This window comes from Neofelis nebulosa, chromosome 6 (genome assembly GCF_028018385.1).
Source record: "Neofelis nebulosa isolate mNeoNeb1 chromosome 6, mNeoNeb1.pri, whole genome shotgun sequence".
Classification (NCBI taxonomy): Eukaryota; Metazoa; Chordata; class Mammalia; order Carnivora; family Felidae; genus Neofelis; species Neofelis nebulosa.
Window position 1 is genome coordinate 35628881 of NC_080787.1, and position 16384 is coordinate 35645264.

Here is a 16384-nt window from a genome sequence, read left to right on the forward strand (position 1 = left end):
TTAATTGGAATGGATGCCGGTCTCCAGCTCCCGAGGGAGGACAGGGGCCGAATTTGACATTCCCCTCCCCACTACACAACGCCGAGGCTAAAACAACCGTGGGAAGCGCTTTAGGTGGAGAGGGATCGGTTACTCCACCCCGCGGGGTTACACTCCCCACCCACACCCACGCGTGTAGCGGACCGGAATCCACTCCGCGTTTTCCGAAGAGCGCTGGGTTCCGGCCCTCTCGCAAGGGGGCGGAGCAGGAAGTCGACACATCCGGTTCCAGATTCGACACTCCCGGCGCTCGGCGCTAGTATCTGCGCTCCCTTCTGCCCACCCCCAGTGCGTTTTGCTAGAGGGCGTCCTCCCCGCCTTGGGTGGCGCCCGACCCCGAACTGTTCCGGAGGATCGGGTGTCGCCAAAACGTTTGAGAGGTCGGGGTGATTGGCAGGAACCAGAAGTGACTGTAAGAGTCTGTGCTTGCAGAGGGGACCCGTGGGGTGGAAGGAGACACGGTGTTGGGAGCACCAGAGCATAACTTTATTCCAGCGGCCTGGCCGACTGTCCTGCCCCTCGGACGTCCCTAGGCCAAGCCGCCGCTTCCTTCGTCCAGTAATTACCTGATCCAACACTTGCTGTTCAATACTTAGGATGTAAAAAAGACTAATTTCTTCTGATGAGCGCCCTCCAGTGGGCGCCCGGCCCTGTGCCGCAGCGGGGACACAGCAGTGGACAGACAGGCACGTCCTTGCCTTTGAGGAGGCGACGGTCCGGAAAGGGAGACAGGCATTTAACAACGACTCGTACAATCACTTAAATACAACTGATGAACCGCACAGGAGGAACACGCAGCGGTCTGAGGGAATAACGAGGCTGTCCTGGAGCCCAGAGAGGGCGAGGGCGGAACAGACAAAGGGAACAGACCAGGGAAGGTGGGAGCCGTTGGAAAAGAAATAGCCATCGGTGTGGTGAACATTGAGGGGAGGGCTGGAGGGCACAGGTGGGGTTGAAGACGCAAGCAGTGGCTCCAACGTGGGAGATGCACAGGCCAGGACAAGAACGGATTTAGCTTCTAGAGCACTGGTTCCCCAAATGTGACGCCTGTCCCAGTGGTCCTGGAGACTGTTTCAGTGGGTTTATGAAATTAAGGCTATTCATAACAATACTAAGATGTTACTTGCCTTTTTCATTCTTATTCTCTAAAAACAATGTACTGTGGAGTTTTCCAGCAGCTGAGTATTGACCTCATCGTCCTCACAGCTAATGGAATGCGTGCTTATGTGTTCTTGTGTTAAATTTTTCTGTTTTAAGTTCTAGTATCATTAATATCTAGTTTATAACCCACATAAGCAAAGGTTCTTTAGAGTTCCTGACCGTTTTTAAGTGGTCCGGAGATTAAAAACAACAACAACAAAAATCGAGAACCACTGCCTTCGAGCTGTAAGAAGGGAAATGCTATAGATTTGTGTCCTTTAAAAAAAGCATTCCAGCCGCTCCTTGGAGAGAGAGAGAGGTTGGAGGGAGGATGAGCAGATGATGGTGTACTATTTGGTGGAGCTAGTACAGTAGCTCAAACCAGAGATGACGGCGGCTTCCCCAGGATGGTGGTGAGTGTTCTCACTGGGCTTTCTGGAAGAGAAATAAAAAGGAGGTGAGGAATGCCGGGTTTTAGGAAGTGACGTGAAATGCTCATGATCAGTCCAGAGATAAATGCACCATCATGGGCACAGAGGGTGGCAGAAGAATGGGGCTCACAGTTTCAGGGGGTTTTCTGCCTGGCAGATACTGCCAAGGGCTTTTGCTTAATCCTCCCAACAGCCTTCAGAGGCTCTGCTGTCTATACAGTAGCCACCATCCACATGTGTCTTGTGAACATTTGAAATGTGCCTAGTCTGAAAGAGTATTATTAAAATTAATTTTAGGGGCGCCTGGGTGGCTCAGTCAGTTAAGCATCTGACTTTGGCTCAGGTCATGATCTCGTGGTTCGTGAGTTCGAGCCCCACGTTGGGCTCTGTGCTGGCAGTTCAGAGCCTGGAGCCTGCTTCGGATTCTGTGTCTCCCTTCTCTCTCTCTACCCAACCCCCAACTTGTACGTGTGCACATGCTCTCTCTCTCTCTCTCAAAATTAATCGCTTAAAAAATTAATTTTACCGGGTTTTTTTTTTGATGTTTTTTGTTTTTTGGTTTTTTTTGCTTTTCTTTAAGTAGGCTTCATGCCCAGGGTGCAGACCAATGCAGGACTTGAACTCAAAACCTTGAGATCAAGACCTGAGCTGAGATCAAGAGTCAGCCGCTTAACTGACCGAACCATCCAGGTGCACCTCTTCTTACCTTTTTGATGTGGCTGCTAGATTATTTAAATGTACATATGTGGCTTGTATCATATTTCTGTTGGACAGTGCTGCCTAATTTTTTTTTTTTTTTTTTTTTTTACCCTCACACCCAAGGAAACTGAGGTGTTGGTTAAGTGGAATATTCAAAGTAGCAGGAGTTAACCCAGGTGTGTGTGAATTCCAAGTTCAGGTTCTGCCCACCATGCCAGTGGAAGCCAGAGCCTTCCTCTACCAGTGAGGAGTTGCAGGGAGGGTCTCAAATGAAAAGGGAAAGAAAAGAAGAGGAGAGCTATTACCTTCTCCTTTGAATCCTTCGAAGTACACATGTAGGCAGCTGTGGAGAGAGATTGAGAAGGGATGGGATGGGGGAGTGAGGGATGGGATGGGATGGGGGAGATGAGATTGAGAGGGATAGGTGTCAGGCTTCTGGGAGTAGGCAGGGACTGTCATGGTCACAGTGGGGGTCAGGGTCTAGGTGGGACTCACACTCACCAGCCCAGCCCAGTGCTTTGATGAGCCCAAGGAGGAGAAAGGCAGACAGGAAGAGGCCTACACCATCCTCCAGGGTGGGCCCAGACAGACCTGGCAGGTGGAAGGGAGAAAAGTGAACCCCTTAGTATCTTCCCAGGGCGCCCGCCCCCTCCCCTGCCCCCCCCCTCCCCGCCCTGGTCACTCCATCCTCCTCCTGGCTCTTACCTGCCACCTCCAGGGTGACCTCTGCGCTGCGCCCCAAGGCCGGCAGGGTGGGGTGGTGGACACGACAGGCATAGCGTGCCCCATGATGCTCGGCAGTTATGGGGACCGGCTGCAGGTGCGCAGAGAGGCTGACGGTGCCGTCTGAGTGGTGGAGCAGGGCAGAGAACCACTTCTGCCCCTCAGCCTTCTGAAAGCTGCCCTCTGGGCCACCCCGGAGCTCCCACTCCACTTCCAGACCCTCAGAGGGATAGAAGTGGGACACGAGGCATTGCAACTGGGGGGGTGCCTCCCCCTGGGTAGCCCATACAAGAGGTGCCGGTGTCAGGGATACTTTGGGTGGCTCTGGGGAGAAAACATGAAAGGAGCATGGGGGGAATCAATCTACATTGTCCTCCCTTGGAGACCCTCAGTTTGCCCCATGGCTTCCCCCAAACTGGGTTTGAGTTTTTCTCTCCTAGGATGGGGAACCCGCTGTCTCCCCACTGGTGCTTCAGAGGGATTCCCACGCTAAAACCCTCAATCCCAGGGACGCCTCTTCCTCAGATTTGGGAACCTTTATCCCAGTCACTCAGATTCCCAGGGACTTCCACCATTGCCCCTCTGAAGCCCAGGGACCCCAGTCTACCTCCCATCACTCACCCAGCACCCTCTTCTCCCCTTTCCCTCTTCCATCATGATGTCCCCATAATGCCAGTGTCCATCCTTTACCCGTGGGAACCCCTGGACCCCAACTCACTCTGTACAGCAAGCTCCAGAGCGACCTGCCCTTGTAGGTATGGCAGGTGTACAGTGGCCAGATAGGTGCCCTCCTGGAAGGGCTTCACTGCAGGCAGCCAGAGGGTCCCATTTCCAGTCCACGGACCCCACGGCTCATCATCATCCCAAGCAGCAAATGCCACTGCCCCCTCTTGGGCAGGTGGCATTTGCTCACTCAGCCCAGGCGTTGCAGCCAGGAGTAGGTGCCCTTTGCCCAGGTGCTGGCGTCGCCACTCCAGCCCAAAGGGAGGGGGACCTGGGGCCAGAGATGTAGCGGCCTCAGAGGCGGGGGGCATGTAGGCAAACTTCAAGTCCAGCAGAGCATCTTGTCCCAGTCGGATCCGAGGGGTGGGGGTGTGGGTGAGGACAGTCAGCACAGCTGGGGAACATGGGGAGAGGAGGGAGGGGAAAGGGCATGAGGGAGAGAAAAAGAAAGGGAAAAACAGACAAATAGAGTTATAGGGAAGATACAACTAGAATTCACCCAGCCCTCAGAGAACACCTCCTTTTCTGATTCCATCTTCTAGTCCTCCCTGCAAATCCCCTTTGTTCTGGGACTGGGTGGGACCCAAAGTAGCTGAGAGTGAGCAGATACAGCTAGAGATGAATAGGGGCAGGGAGTGGGGACAGTCCTTGAAGGCCGGGCTGAGCACACAGCCCACTCAGTGGGCTCTGAGAGCACTTCTGACACAGCCTGAACCAGCCCAGTCCCCATGCACCACCCTTCAAGAGCCTTAGGCTTTAAAGAGCTTTTGAGGCCTTAAAGCCTTAAAGCTCGCTCTTGTCACTGGTGAAGACTGTGAAGACTCAGGGATGTCAATCCTATGGTGCTGTACAGAGTACTTTTTGACTGCTATTTATATGGTCCTGTAGACCAGTTGTTTCACTTTTCCGTAGCTTAGCTGAATCTCCTAAGTGGGAATAATGATGATGATCACAGTGCCTATATTACGGGGTCGTAGTGAAGGTTAAATCATATAATGCCTCTTGCTACCCAGCATTATTCATTTCCTGATTCTGGATAACAAAGGCACCTATATGTGAAAGGCACTTAGAACGGCACCCAGAATACAGTAAGTCTACCAAAGTGTTTGCTGTGGTTACACTTGACCATCAGCTAGACCAACTGAACGTGCCCCAACTCAACAGCATCTCTCCCCATCAACATTCCCTCCCCCTGCTCCAATGCCCATTCTCTCTGCCTTGATGAATGATCACCACCAGCCCCGCACCCCCCCACTCCCCATGCTAAAGGGCTTGGAGTCACTAAGACTCCATCCTCTCTAATGCTTTCATTCAACCAATATTTATTGAGTACCTGTGATGTTCAAGGCAGAGGACTGAGCCGTGACAGGCAGTCCCTGCCTTCAGATTTCTTACAGTCTAGTAAGGGAGACAGATGAGCAAATTGCCAAACAATAACGTACTGTGTACTATCCCAACCAGGCCCTAATTCTGTCTTCCAAACAGACCTCACCTGTTTCCAACTCAAGTTCTCACCAACATACATTTGGACAATTACAACCTCCTCTCGGGCCTTCCTATCCTTGGTCTCTCTCTTCTTCGATTCATCATCCACACTGGAGCCACACAGTGTCGCTACAATTCTGATCCAGTCACTTCCCTGTTTAAAAAACCCAGCTGCCTAGGAAGCCAGCAACTGAAGGCACAGGCTGAAGCTAAATGGCCCAGGCTCCATTCCTGGCCTAGCTTCTTACAAGCTGTTCTTGGACAAGTTACCAAAGTGCTCTGTCTCAGATTTCTTCATCTCTGACATGGAGATGATATCAGTGCCTAGTTCCTATGGCTGTTGAGAGGAATAAATGGGATCATGTCTATAAAATGCTTAGAATAAGACCTGGCCATAGAAAATGCTCAGTGAATGTCAGGTGTTAACTATTTTCATTACTGTTGTCGTCATCATCACCACGGACTTGCTGGGTATCTCGAAGAAATCACTTAATCTATATTTTTCTCATTAGTCCAGTGATCTGATCCTTGCCTACTTTTGTAAGAATTAAGTTAAAAAAAGCCTGGCTTTTGGGACAATGGCGCACACACTTCTGATGGTTCACTATCACTTATAAAGCCCAGATCTCAGGGTACTTGATAATCCACCTGCCAACCTATCTGTCCAGACTTCTCTTGCACCCTAAGGACTGGCTCCAGAGAATCCCTTTCTTGTGACTAGTGGAAATTCTAATCAGGCCGCCTGGGTGGCTCAGTTGATTAAGCGTCTGACTTCGGCTCAGGTCGTGATCTCACAACTCGTGAGTTCGAGCCCCGTGTCGGGCTCTGTGCTGACAGCTCAGAGCCTGAGCCCATTTCAGATTCTGTGTCTCCCTCTTTCTCTGTCCCTCCCCCACCTCTCAAAAATAAACATTTTAAAAAAAATTTTTTAAAAAGAAAGAAACTCTAATCATTGGGCCATTCTTTGCTATGGTCATAGGTTCCTTCGGTTTATAATGTCCTTCCCCATTTTCTCCCAAACATCTAAATACTTCATGTCCCACAAGGTCAGGTCCACTGCTACCTCCTCCCAGGATGTTTGGGTCCTTCCCATAAAAGTCCTCTTTCTTCTCTTGTGATTATGCAATTTTTAATCCTAGTTTCTGAGTACTACAAGGTTAAACTTCTCTCAATGTTATGGGAGTTTTTGTTGAATAAATTTAAAAAAAACTAGGTAATTCACTTAGTTTATTAAAATCCAAAACAGACTCTTGAATTGTCAAAAACCCATACGATTTTAATAAACAAAATCTGAAGGTTTTACAGGTTAACCCTGAAGCTAACAGTGCTCTTTAATATGGGTTGATGGAGGGGCACCTGGGTGGCTCAGTTGGTTGAGTGTCCGACTCTTGGTTTGGGCTCAGGTCATGATCTCACGGTTTGGGGGTTCAAGCCCCACATCGGGCTCTGCGCTGGCAGTGCGGAGCCTGTTGAGGATTCCTTCTCTCCCTCTCTGCCCCTCCCCCGCTCTCTCTCACTAAATAAATAAATAAACTTTAAAGTGGGTTGATGGAGCAATTTTAGACCTGCATCCTACAAACTGGACTCTGAAAAATACAAATGGAAATTTGTACCTGTTTTTATGGCTTGTATTACATAGGTTTTTGCTTTGCTGTTAATAAAGTGAATGGTAACAACTATTATAAAGTATTACAGAAAAAAATTTAAATCCAAACCTAATCAAGTGACACGATGAAGAAACACTTGGCCAAATACAGAATGTAGGAAATTCTACAGAACAAGTGACAAACCAGTACCATTTGGGGGGCTGGGGGGAGCAATTATAGAATAAAAGAGACAAGAGACAAAACTGTTGTGGACTGAATGCCTGTGATACGCGCCCCACCACACCCCCCAAGTTCATTGTTGAAGCCTGCCTGGCCAGTGTGACTAAACTGTTGACTCTTGAACAACACAAGTTTGAACTGTGAGGGTCCACTTATATGCAGGGTTTTGGGGTTTTTTTTACAGTACAATACTATAAATGTATTTTCTTTATGATTTTCTTTTTTTTTTTTTTTAATGTTTATTCATTTTTAAGAGAGAGAGAGACAGAGCACAAGCAGGGGAGGGGCAGAGAGAGTGGGAGACACAGAATCCGAAGCAGGCTCCAGGCTCCCAAGTCATCAGCACAGAGCCCAGCACGGGGCTGGAACCCACAAACCGCGAGATCATGACCTGAGTCGAAGTCGGACGCTTAACCGACTGAGCCACCCAGGCGCCCCTATGATTAATTTTCTTAATAATATTTTCTTTTCTTTAGCTTACTGTAAGTATACAGTATGTAATACATATAACAAAACGTGTTAATCATTGTTTACATTATCAGTAAAATTTCCAGTCAACAGTAAGCTATGAATGGTTAAGTTTTGGGAAAGTCAAGTACACAGAGATTTTGGACTGCTGGGGGCGGGGTCAGCGCCTATAGCCACCCCCCACCCCCAATACACACAGTTGTTCAGACTAAGCTGTATTTGGAGATAGGGGCTGTGAAGAGGTGATAATGGTTAAATGGGATCATTAACATAGGGCCCTAACCCGATATGCTGGTGTCCTTTTAAGAAAAGGAAGCAACACCAGAGCTCACTTTCTCTCCTCCATGAGGACACAACCAGAAGTGGCCATCTGCAACCACAAGGAGAGAGCTCTCATCAGACACCAACCCTGCGAACACCTTAATCTTAGACTTGATCTCAGACTTCTAGCCTCCAGAACTGTGGGAAAATAAATATTAAGATATCTATTCTGTGATATTTTGTTAAAGCAACCCAAGTAGATGCAACAACCAAATATGATATATAGAACAGTTTTTGACCCTGATTCAAGCAAACCAGCTGTAAAATAACATCACTGAGACAACTGGGAAAATTTTAATATGGGCTAGGAATTAACTGATATTAAGGAATTATTGTGTGGTTTGTTTATGACAATGTTTCTTTTTTTAAGTTTATTTATTTATTTTGAGAGACAGAGTGCGAGCAGCAGAGGAACAGAGGGAGATGGAGAGACAGAATCCCAAGCAGGCTCTGAGCTGTCGGCGCAGAGACCTATGTGGGGCTCGGTCTCACGAACAGTGAGATCATGACCTGAGCCTAGATCAAGATTCAGAAGCTTAACCAACTGAGCCACCCAGGTACCCCAATGGTTTTCTGAATTTTTTTTTTTTTAACGTTTATTTATTTTTGAGACAGAGAGAGACAGAGCATGAATGGGGGAGGGTCAGAGAGAGAGGGAGACACAGAATCTGAAGCAGGCTCCGGGCTCTGAGCTGTCAGCACAGAGTCCGACACGGGGCTCGAACACACAGACTGTGAGATCATGACCCGAGCTGAAGTCGGATGTTCAACCGACTGAGCCATTCAGGTGCCCCTGTAAATTTTTGTTAAGTCCTTATTTGATAAAGATGCTTACTGAAGTAACTAGGAGTAAAATCATATGATGCCTGGTATATATATACTTTAAAACACCAAAAAAAGAAAATAGGTGGGGGGAGGATTGGTGGAACAACGATATCTACACAGATGGGTGATGGGCCTATGGGGGTTCATTATACCACTCTCTCTACTTTTATAGGTCTTTGAAATTTCCCATAACAATTGTTTTTTTGTTTTTTTTTAATTTCTTTTTTAACGTTTATTTATTTTTTTTGAGACAGAGAGAGACAGAGCATGAACAGGGGAGGGGCAGAGAGAGAGGGAGACACAGAATCTGAACAGGCTCCAGGCTCTGAGCTGTCAGCACAGAGCCCGACACGGGGCTTGAACTCACAGACCGTGAGATCATGACCTGAGCCGAAGTCGGACGCTTAACCGACCGAGCCACCCAGGCGCCCCACAATTGTTTTTTAAAAAAATGAGAATTAAATACCATACACACAAACTGTGTTAGGACAGTGTATTTGTCAACAAACATTTCGAAGTATTTGATAAGAAATACTGTCTAAATGTGTATTAGCAAAATTACCAATGATCTGTGACACTAGAAAGATTCATTTTAAATTTTACGTTAAAACAACAACTTTCATTTTCTTAAATCCCTAATCAAGCAGAAATGCTTGAAAAGGAAGACTGAGCACAGCAACTAGTTTTTACCCCCAGGGGTCTGTGAGAAGCAGAAAACTGTCCCTCCTGGGCGCTCTCATGGCTCCCTATCTGTACTACTCTAATGGCCCAAATTGCTTTCTACTCTACATTACAATTACCCATGACAAACCTGCTGAGAACCTTCTAGAGAGCAGAATCTACATCTGATCACCTTTTTTTTGTTGTTTTCCAGAGAGAGAGAGGAGAGAGAGAGCACACACAAGTGGAAGGGGCAGAGAGAGGGAGACAGACAGGGTCCTGCGGAGCCTGACCCAGGGCTCAAACTCAGGAACCCTGAGATCATGACCTGAGTGGAAATCAAGAGTCAGCAGCTTAACTGAGTGAGCCACCCAGGTGCCCCCTGATCGTGTTCCTGACTCTTAAGAATGTCCAGGGCTACCCCAAGATTCCGACTTAATTCTCCTGGAGTGGTAGGATTCAGTGTATTTTATTATTTTTTTAAGTTTATTTATTTTGAGAGAGGGAGTGAGCTCTGGTACATGAATGAGGGAGGGGCAGAGAGAGAGAGAGAGAGAGAAAATCCCCTCCTCGGGGCCAGAACTCACCAACCATGAGATCATGACCTGAGCCTAAAGCAAGAGGCTAACACAACCGACTGAGCCACCTAGGCGCCCCTATATTCAGAATATTTTAGAAACTTCTAACAGGACTCTTACTTGCAGCCTGGACTGAGAACCACTGGGCCCTAACTTATCCTTGGTGCTAATAAATACTGAACCAGTGAATACATTAACAAAGTGATATGATAGTCACATGATAGTCACAACAACAGAAAGGCAGATAGGAAACAGCATCCACATTTTACAGTTGGAAAAACAGACTCAGAGAAAAAGTATGTTGTCACCCCCACCTCAGTGAAGCCAGAGCCCTGGGAAATACTCCTTGCCACTGGAGAGAGCTACTATCCCCACAAGGAGCAGTCTGCCTCTGCCCCTGCCTAGGGTGGGTCCTGGGAGCTAAGAACAGAAGTGTAGGCAGAGGTGATTAGGCAGTTGCTGAGTCCCTTTCCCTGGTCCTGTAGGTGATTCACTCTCAGGGAGGAGGGTAGCAGGAAAACGGTCCTGGGGAAGGGAAGGGAGGGTACAGCCCTCAGCTGGGGTTTATCTGCTGGTTGGGCTGTGTTATTTACAAACAATGGCACAAGGGAAGCCTGGCTGGCTCAGTCCAAAGAGCATATGGCTTTTGATCTCAGGGTCTTGAGTTCGAGCCCCAGGCTGAGCGTAGAGATTACTTAACATACATACATACATACATACAATTTAAATCAACTTTAAACTTTAAAAAAAGTCGCACAAGATTGAGGGAAGCCAATGACTACTCATATCCTACCCACCTTCTGCTGCGAGAAGGGTGAGCTCCTAGATACCCAGTTGATTGTTTTTATCTGCCCACTTCCTTCTCATGCCTCCTCTCTGGCAAAGTGCCAGACCCCTGGGCGTCAAAACCGTGTTGCACCATGCACAGAAATGGGTCTTTGCAGTGGAAACCATGAGGTCTCCTGCCCTGTCTCTTCCTCCAAGTCCACCATTTGGTGACCACAGAATCCGCGCATCCTCACGAACTAAAGGAAAGGGGCAGTCAGAAAATGTCAACGCTCTAGAGCGCAAGAGCCTTTGTTTTGCTAAGTGCAGAAGTTCCGGATGTGGGCACGGATGGGGCTTGAACCCTGGTTTTTAAAACAGAGTGAAACGCAAGATAAAGATCCAGGAGGAAAGGAGAAAAAAATTTTCCTGCTTCTGAGCCCCTCCCAAACCCCATTCCCTTACAAGTTACTCAACGTCCAGTGTAGGGAAAGTCAGCCACTCTTCCCAAAGCTCTGCCCCTGGGAACTCCACGAAGCCCCACCCCCAAACCGCAGGTTGTGGGTGGTTGTTTTCAACGGGGCAGGAGATAGAAGAAGCTGTTAGCGGTAGATTGTTTAATCTTAGCCGAACCGCCTTGCTTTACAAGTAAGGAAACTAAGCCCCAATTAGTTCCAATTAAGTTCCACAGAGCGAGTCACAGGCAGATCTAGACCCTTAGAATCTACCCGTTCACTTCCACTTCCCCGTCCCAGCTACCTGTTACCATGGTGATGAGATTAGGTTCCGGCTGAGGCTCGGACTCTGGTCTCAGGAAGCTGGAGAGACTTAAGATCGGGCTGGACACGCTGACCATGAGCCAAGTCCCATCCAGGGCCCGAGGGCAGCTCTGCTCCGGGGTCAAGCCACTGGCCCAATTCGCCGAGGCAGGGAGCGGGAGGTAGCGGCTCATCTCGCAGTGTGGCGCAGGGGCGTCCGAGGGGTACCGCCTGAAGGCAGCCTGCAGGGCTCCCGCGGGGTCTGTGAGCGCGGACAAGGGAGTTGCTGCTGTAGTCACCACCAGGAACGCGACGGGGAGGGCAGCGTCCAGGGAATTCCAAATGCACAAACTACCCAGTAGTCAGAGATGTGTAAGTAATCCAGGCTCATTTTACAAGGGGAAACTGAGGCCTGAGGTCACAGTGCGACCTAAAGAGGAGGGGGTTTCGGTGGAAGTGGGAGTTGAGGGCGAGTCCGGGATGACTCACCGCGCACTTTGAGGTAGAGCTCGGGTTCCAGGTCCGGCCGGGGAGGTAGTCTCCCTGGGCCCTGGCGCAGCAGCAGTGCGGCGGGTTTCTTGGTCAGGCGGCCCCCGCCCGCGTCCTCCACCATCCAGCACTCTATCACCGCGGGTCCCGCCGAGACGGCGGTCACCAAGCCTGGAGGAGAGGGGCGCGAGTGAGGGAGCGGTCCAGAGGTCAGGCGACCCTCGTCCCGCACCCCCAGCATCTGGCGCGTGGTGGGTCACCTCCCTCCGCCTCTTCCCTGTTCTTGGGCAGAGTCTCGGGGTTCGCTCACCCAAAGCCACGGAGAGGAGCAGAGACAGGGGCTCCATGGCGCAGCGATCTGCTCAGCTCTGAAACCTCCACTTCTCCCTTTCACTTTCATTTTCCTTGAAAGGCCGGCTGGAGAGTCGCCGGAAATCCCCTCTGGTTGGGTGAGGCCACGTGGGAGGCAGGTGCTTTCCGCACAGGCCAGGCACAGATCCCGGAACACTATCTCCAGTTCTGATCTGGGGACCTCAGCCCCGCCCCGCCCCGCCCCGCCCCTCCCTCTTGGACCACACAGCACCACCCACTTCCAGAAACCCTCCCTAACCCTAGGCTCCCCCTCCGTGCCCTCCTTCCAGAAACTACTTCCTAGAGAACCGTTACTCCGCTTTCCCCAACCTGCGCCGGATCCCCAGCAAACACATAGGGGCTGTTGGCAAGCCAAGTGAAATGACCAATAAATATTTTAATCACCATTTTAAAAAAAATAAGATTTAAAATAAAAACCTTGTATTCTTACGACTTATATTCCCTCCTTGTCTTCACTCCCTCCTCAATGAGAATCCAGTTGGAGGTCCCCCAAGGAGAGATAGGAGGGATTAGGGTGGAAATAAAGGGCACGTCCTTAGCGGGGTGGGGTAGGTTCTAGGACAAGGGTGGGGCTCAAAACCTGGTCCCCACAACAACACAAACACAGACTTCAGGTACAGACTACAACCACCTGACCCTTGACCCTGTGACTCCAGGATGCTCCATAGCCCCTTTCCCTCCCCCCCCACCATATGCGCCCTAGTCTGGAGCTGAGGGAAACGAAGGACTTAGTTCCAGGGATACTTTGTGGGAGAGGGGCTGAGGGATGGAATGGGGTGGCCGATGGTGCAACATTGTTCCCCCTCCAAAATATATACAAGTCCGGTAGAGATAAGGAAGACAGTAAGCGTAGTGGGAGATCACCTGAGGGCCACAGCGCCCCTGGCTGGTGCTCCCGGTTTCCTCTTCCCCGAAAGCTGCCTCCAGGAGCCCCCCCCTTCAGTTTGTTCCTCCTCCTCCACCAAAGCCCATCTCCACCTTGTGGACACTGGGTGGGGACCAGACCCTTCGGCTGGATTGGGGCGTGGCCCCACTCGCCTCGTCGCCGCTGCCCCCACCCACTCCAGGAGACTCTCTCTTGGGCGGCAGGGCTGGCCCAGCGGGCCCTCCCGGTCCGGGTCCGCCCCCGCCCAGGCGGTGCCGGCGCTCACAGTGTCCCCGGTGGCGCATGAAGCTGTCTCGCCACATGAACTTCTTGGCGCAGACGCCACACTCGTAGGGTTTGAGACCTGTGTGTGTCTTCATGTGCTCGGTCAGGTGGTGCTTCATCTTAAACTTTTTGTTGCACACGGGGCAGTCAAAGGGCCGCAGGTTGAGGTGCATGTTCACATGCCGATCTCGCATGCTCTTGTGGGAGAAGGCCTTCCCACAGTGGCACAAAAAGATCTTATTCCCATCCCCACTGCCTGCCCCTCCAGGGGTCCCTCCAGCACCACCCGGCATGCCCAGGCTCCCTGCTGAGGTGCCCCCCAGGGTCACCGCCCCGTGTTCAGCTTGGTTCCCTGGTGGCTGGCCTGGGGCCTGTGAGGAGGAGGAGGAGGAGGAGGAGGAGGATGAAGATGATGGGAAGACCAGGATCTGGTTGCCCTGCATGTCCAAGGGAAGCAGGGGCCTCGGAGGGTGGGAGGGGGCATAGGAGGAAGGGGTTGGCCCCCCAGAATCATCAAGCCCCGCCCCAGGACCCCCACCCTCATAGGAGCCAAAGTCATTGGAGGACTCACAGAAATTGACCTGCTCCTCTCCCTTGTCCGGAGGCTCAGTCAGGGTCCGGACATCACTTATGCTAAGGGTAGCCTCTGGTCCTCCAGCCTCGGGAACCCTGGAGCCACCCCCGAGCTCTTCATCTTCATCATCCTCACAGGTCAATACCAGGTCTTCCTCCTCCTCATCCTCTTCCAGATCTGGGTCTTGGGGAACGAGGGGTGCCGGTGCTGGGCTGTTTCCACCCCGCTTCACATATACCCAGTGTTTCTGTGGCATGATGCTGGGGGGTGCATAGGTGGGCCGCCGGAGCCCACCCCCAGGGACCACAGCACCTCTCCCATCCCCATCATCGCAGAGCTCATCTGCCTCCAGCAGCAGCTTCCCAGAGGTAGCCCCGCCACTGCCAACCACAGGGGCTGGGAATACAGGGCCACCTCCTCGACGTTCCCCACTGCCCACTGCAGAAGCTGCAAATGCCTCTTGGGAAGAAGATGAGAAATCAGTGGACTCTCGGGGGCTGAAGTAGTTGCTGCTGCTGGGGGACTGATTCTCACTGGCTCGGCTGGAGGCATGGGAGCGCACAGAGCCCATGGTGGCAGGGGCCACAGTGGCCCCACTCCCCGATGGGACCCCAGCACCAGGGACAGTGGCAGAAGTGGCAGCAGCAGTGGTGATGGTGGTGGCGGTGGCTGAGGCCCGGCCTTCTCGGAGGAGTTCAGTGCACTTATCCACGATGTGCCACATCTGGAGCACCGACCCCACTGTGAGGAAGTTGACAATGTCAGCAGCAGCCATGCTCAGGCGACCAGTGTAAGCGGAAGCCAAGACAGTCTCAAAGGCGCCTGGGTCCATGACGCTGGGCAGAGAGATGGAGGTCATGCCCTTGAGTAAAACCTGGTCGTGGAAGTAAGGGGAGGAGGCAGCCAGGACAGCACGATGAGCCCTGAACTCCCGGCCCTGCACTCGGATGGACACATCGCAGAGCTGGCCCTGTAACCGCTGCTGATTGAGGGACTCCAGAAGGGCACTGGTCACCTCAGGGAAGGACACGTGGACCACTGCAGCTGCAGGCAGGGGCAGTGGGGGTGGGGCCAGTGACAGAGGCAAGGGGAGTGCTGCCCCACTGGGAGAGAGAGGAGATGGCTCCATGGCGTGGAGGGAGGGGGTACCCCCCCAGCCACAGGAACAAGGGAAGGAGGAGGGCGGCCGGGGGGGTCTCTGGGAAGAAAAAGAGAGAAGAATGATAACATCTCATAATAACACAGCCCTTCCCTCTACAGTTTAAAAACATGTTCATACACCCTTTATCCGAGTAATTCCCCACAACACTGTAAGGTAGGTATTCCTCTCAACCCCATTTGACAGATGAGAAAACTGAGGCTTGGAAAGATTACGAGATTATCCAAGGTCACAGAGCCAGTAAGTGGCAGTGCCAGGAAACACAGGTGTCCTGACTCCTAATCCAGTGCTCTTTCTTTGGAGATTAGAGAAATAAGGTGTTCTTGGGGAGTGGGGTGCCTCCCCTCAGAATTTCCCATTTGCCTGAAAGCCTGAATTTCCAAAATTTACCTTACTGGTGTTTTGCAACCTTTTCTTAGGAGGGGGGCAAGTCTGTTCCTGTACCGAAAACCATCCCTCCCTCCATGTCTTTTTAGGCTATGCACCCCCCCCTCCCCCCCCAGCTCTGTTGCGAGCCAGGGCCCCTATGCCCCTCAGCTTACCTCTAGCCCCGCCCCTTCAAGGCACGCCCCTTGGCCCTTTCGGCCCCGCCTCTTCAAGGCCCACCCCCGTGGCCCTCTCGGCCCCGCCCCTTACCTACCCCCGCCCACACAGGACCCCGCCCCCCTCTGCTCCGCCCCAAGCGCTACTTCGACCTCCTCTCCCACCCGGAAGGCGCCCCCCAACCCCGCGCGTCCCCGCTTACCGGGCCGCGCGCCCCCGGGCCCCCCCGCCCCTCACTCGGCGGCCAGAGCCGCAGCCTGGGCCCCTCCCGCCGCCATCTTGCGCCGACTCCCTCCGCCCTCCGCCTCCGCTCCGCCTCCCGCCCCTCCGGCTTTAAAGGCACAGACGGGTACCCCGCCCGTGCCGCTGGGCACTACTCGGCCGACTAGACCACTTCTCCTTTAAAGAACAGCCGTCTCATTCCACCTTAAAGGTACCAGGTCTCTTCCGCTGCTGAAAACGCAGGACTTGATGGTTCGGCCGAAGCGCTCATTCCCCTTTAATTCCGTAAGCCTGCCCTTCCCATTGGCAAAGGGTTTTGGCCGTCGCTACTTAGGCTCCGCCCCTGAGCTGTGGCCATTAGCAGGTTTGCAGGATCTAATCGCCCTGCTCTCCCAGCTTCAGACAGTCCCCCTGAAACCCCGCCCCCTTCCTCC

General features: G+C 51.9%; 2 protein-coding genes across 4 annotated transcripts; both read right to left on the reverse strand.

Moving 5' to 3' along the window:
• Nucleotides 1-503: 503 nt before the first annotated feature.
• On the reverse strand, nucleotides 504-12433 carry TAPBP (TAP binding protein). 2 transcript variants are annotated; one of them, XM_058733551.1, is made up of 8 exons: nucleotides 12241-12431; nucleotides 11931-12101; nucleotides 11443-11703; nucleotides 3751-4149; nucleotides 3015-3356; nucleotides 2811-2900; nucleotides 2615-2652; nucleotides 504-1614 (listed from the first exon to the last, which is right to left on the reverse strand). In XM_058733551.1, exons 1-8 carry the CDS (start codon nucleotides 12275-12277, stop codon nucleotides 1603-1605), a joined length of 1350 nt encoding a protein of 449 aa, XP_058589534.1. In that variant the 5' UTR covers nucleotides 12278-12431; the 3' UTR covers nucleotides 504-1602. The 2 variants fall into 2 exon arrangements, with proteins under 2 accessions (XP_058589534.1, XP_058589532.1); XM_058733549.1 differs by lacking the exon at nucleotides 2615-2652 and having other exon boundaries at nucleotides 12241-12433.
• A 225-nt stretch (nucleotides 12434-12658) lies between these two features.
• On the reverse strand, nucleotides 12659-16361 carry ZBTB22 (zinc finger and BTB domain containing 22). Of its 2 annotated transcripts, none has more exons than XM_058733547.1 (2): nucleotides 16155-16361; nucleotides 12659-15224 (listed from the first exon to the last, which is right to left on the reverse strand). In XM_058733547.1, the coding sequence occupies exon 2, from the start codon at nucleotides 15153-15155 to the stop codon at nucleotides 13242-13244; it is 1914 nt and encodes a 637-aa protein (XP_058589530.1). In that variant the 5' UTR covers nucleotides 15156-15224; nucleotides 16155-16361; the 3' UTR covers nucleotides 12659-13241. The 2 variants fall into 2 exon arrangements, with proteins under 2 accessions (XP_058589530.1, XP_058589529.1); XM_058733546.1 differs by lacking the exon at nucleotides 16155-16361 and adding an exon at nucleotides 15931-16115.
• Nucleotides 16362-16384: the final 23 nt, after the last annotated feature.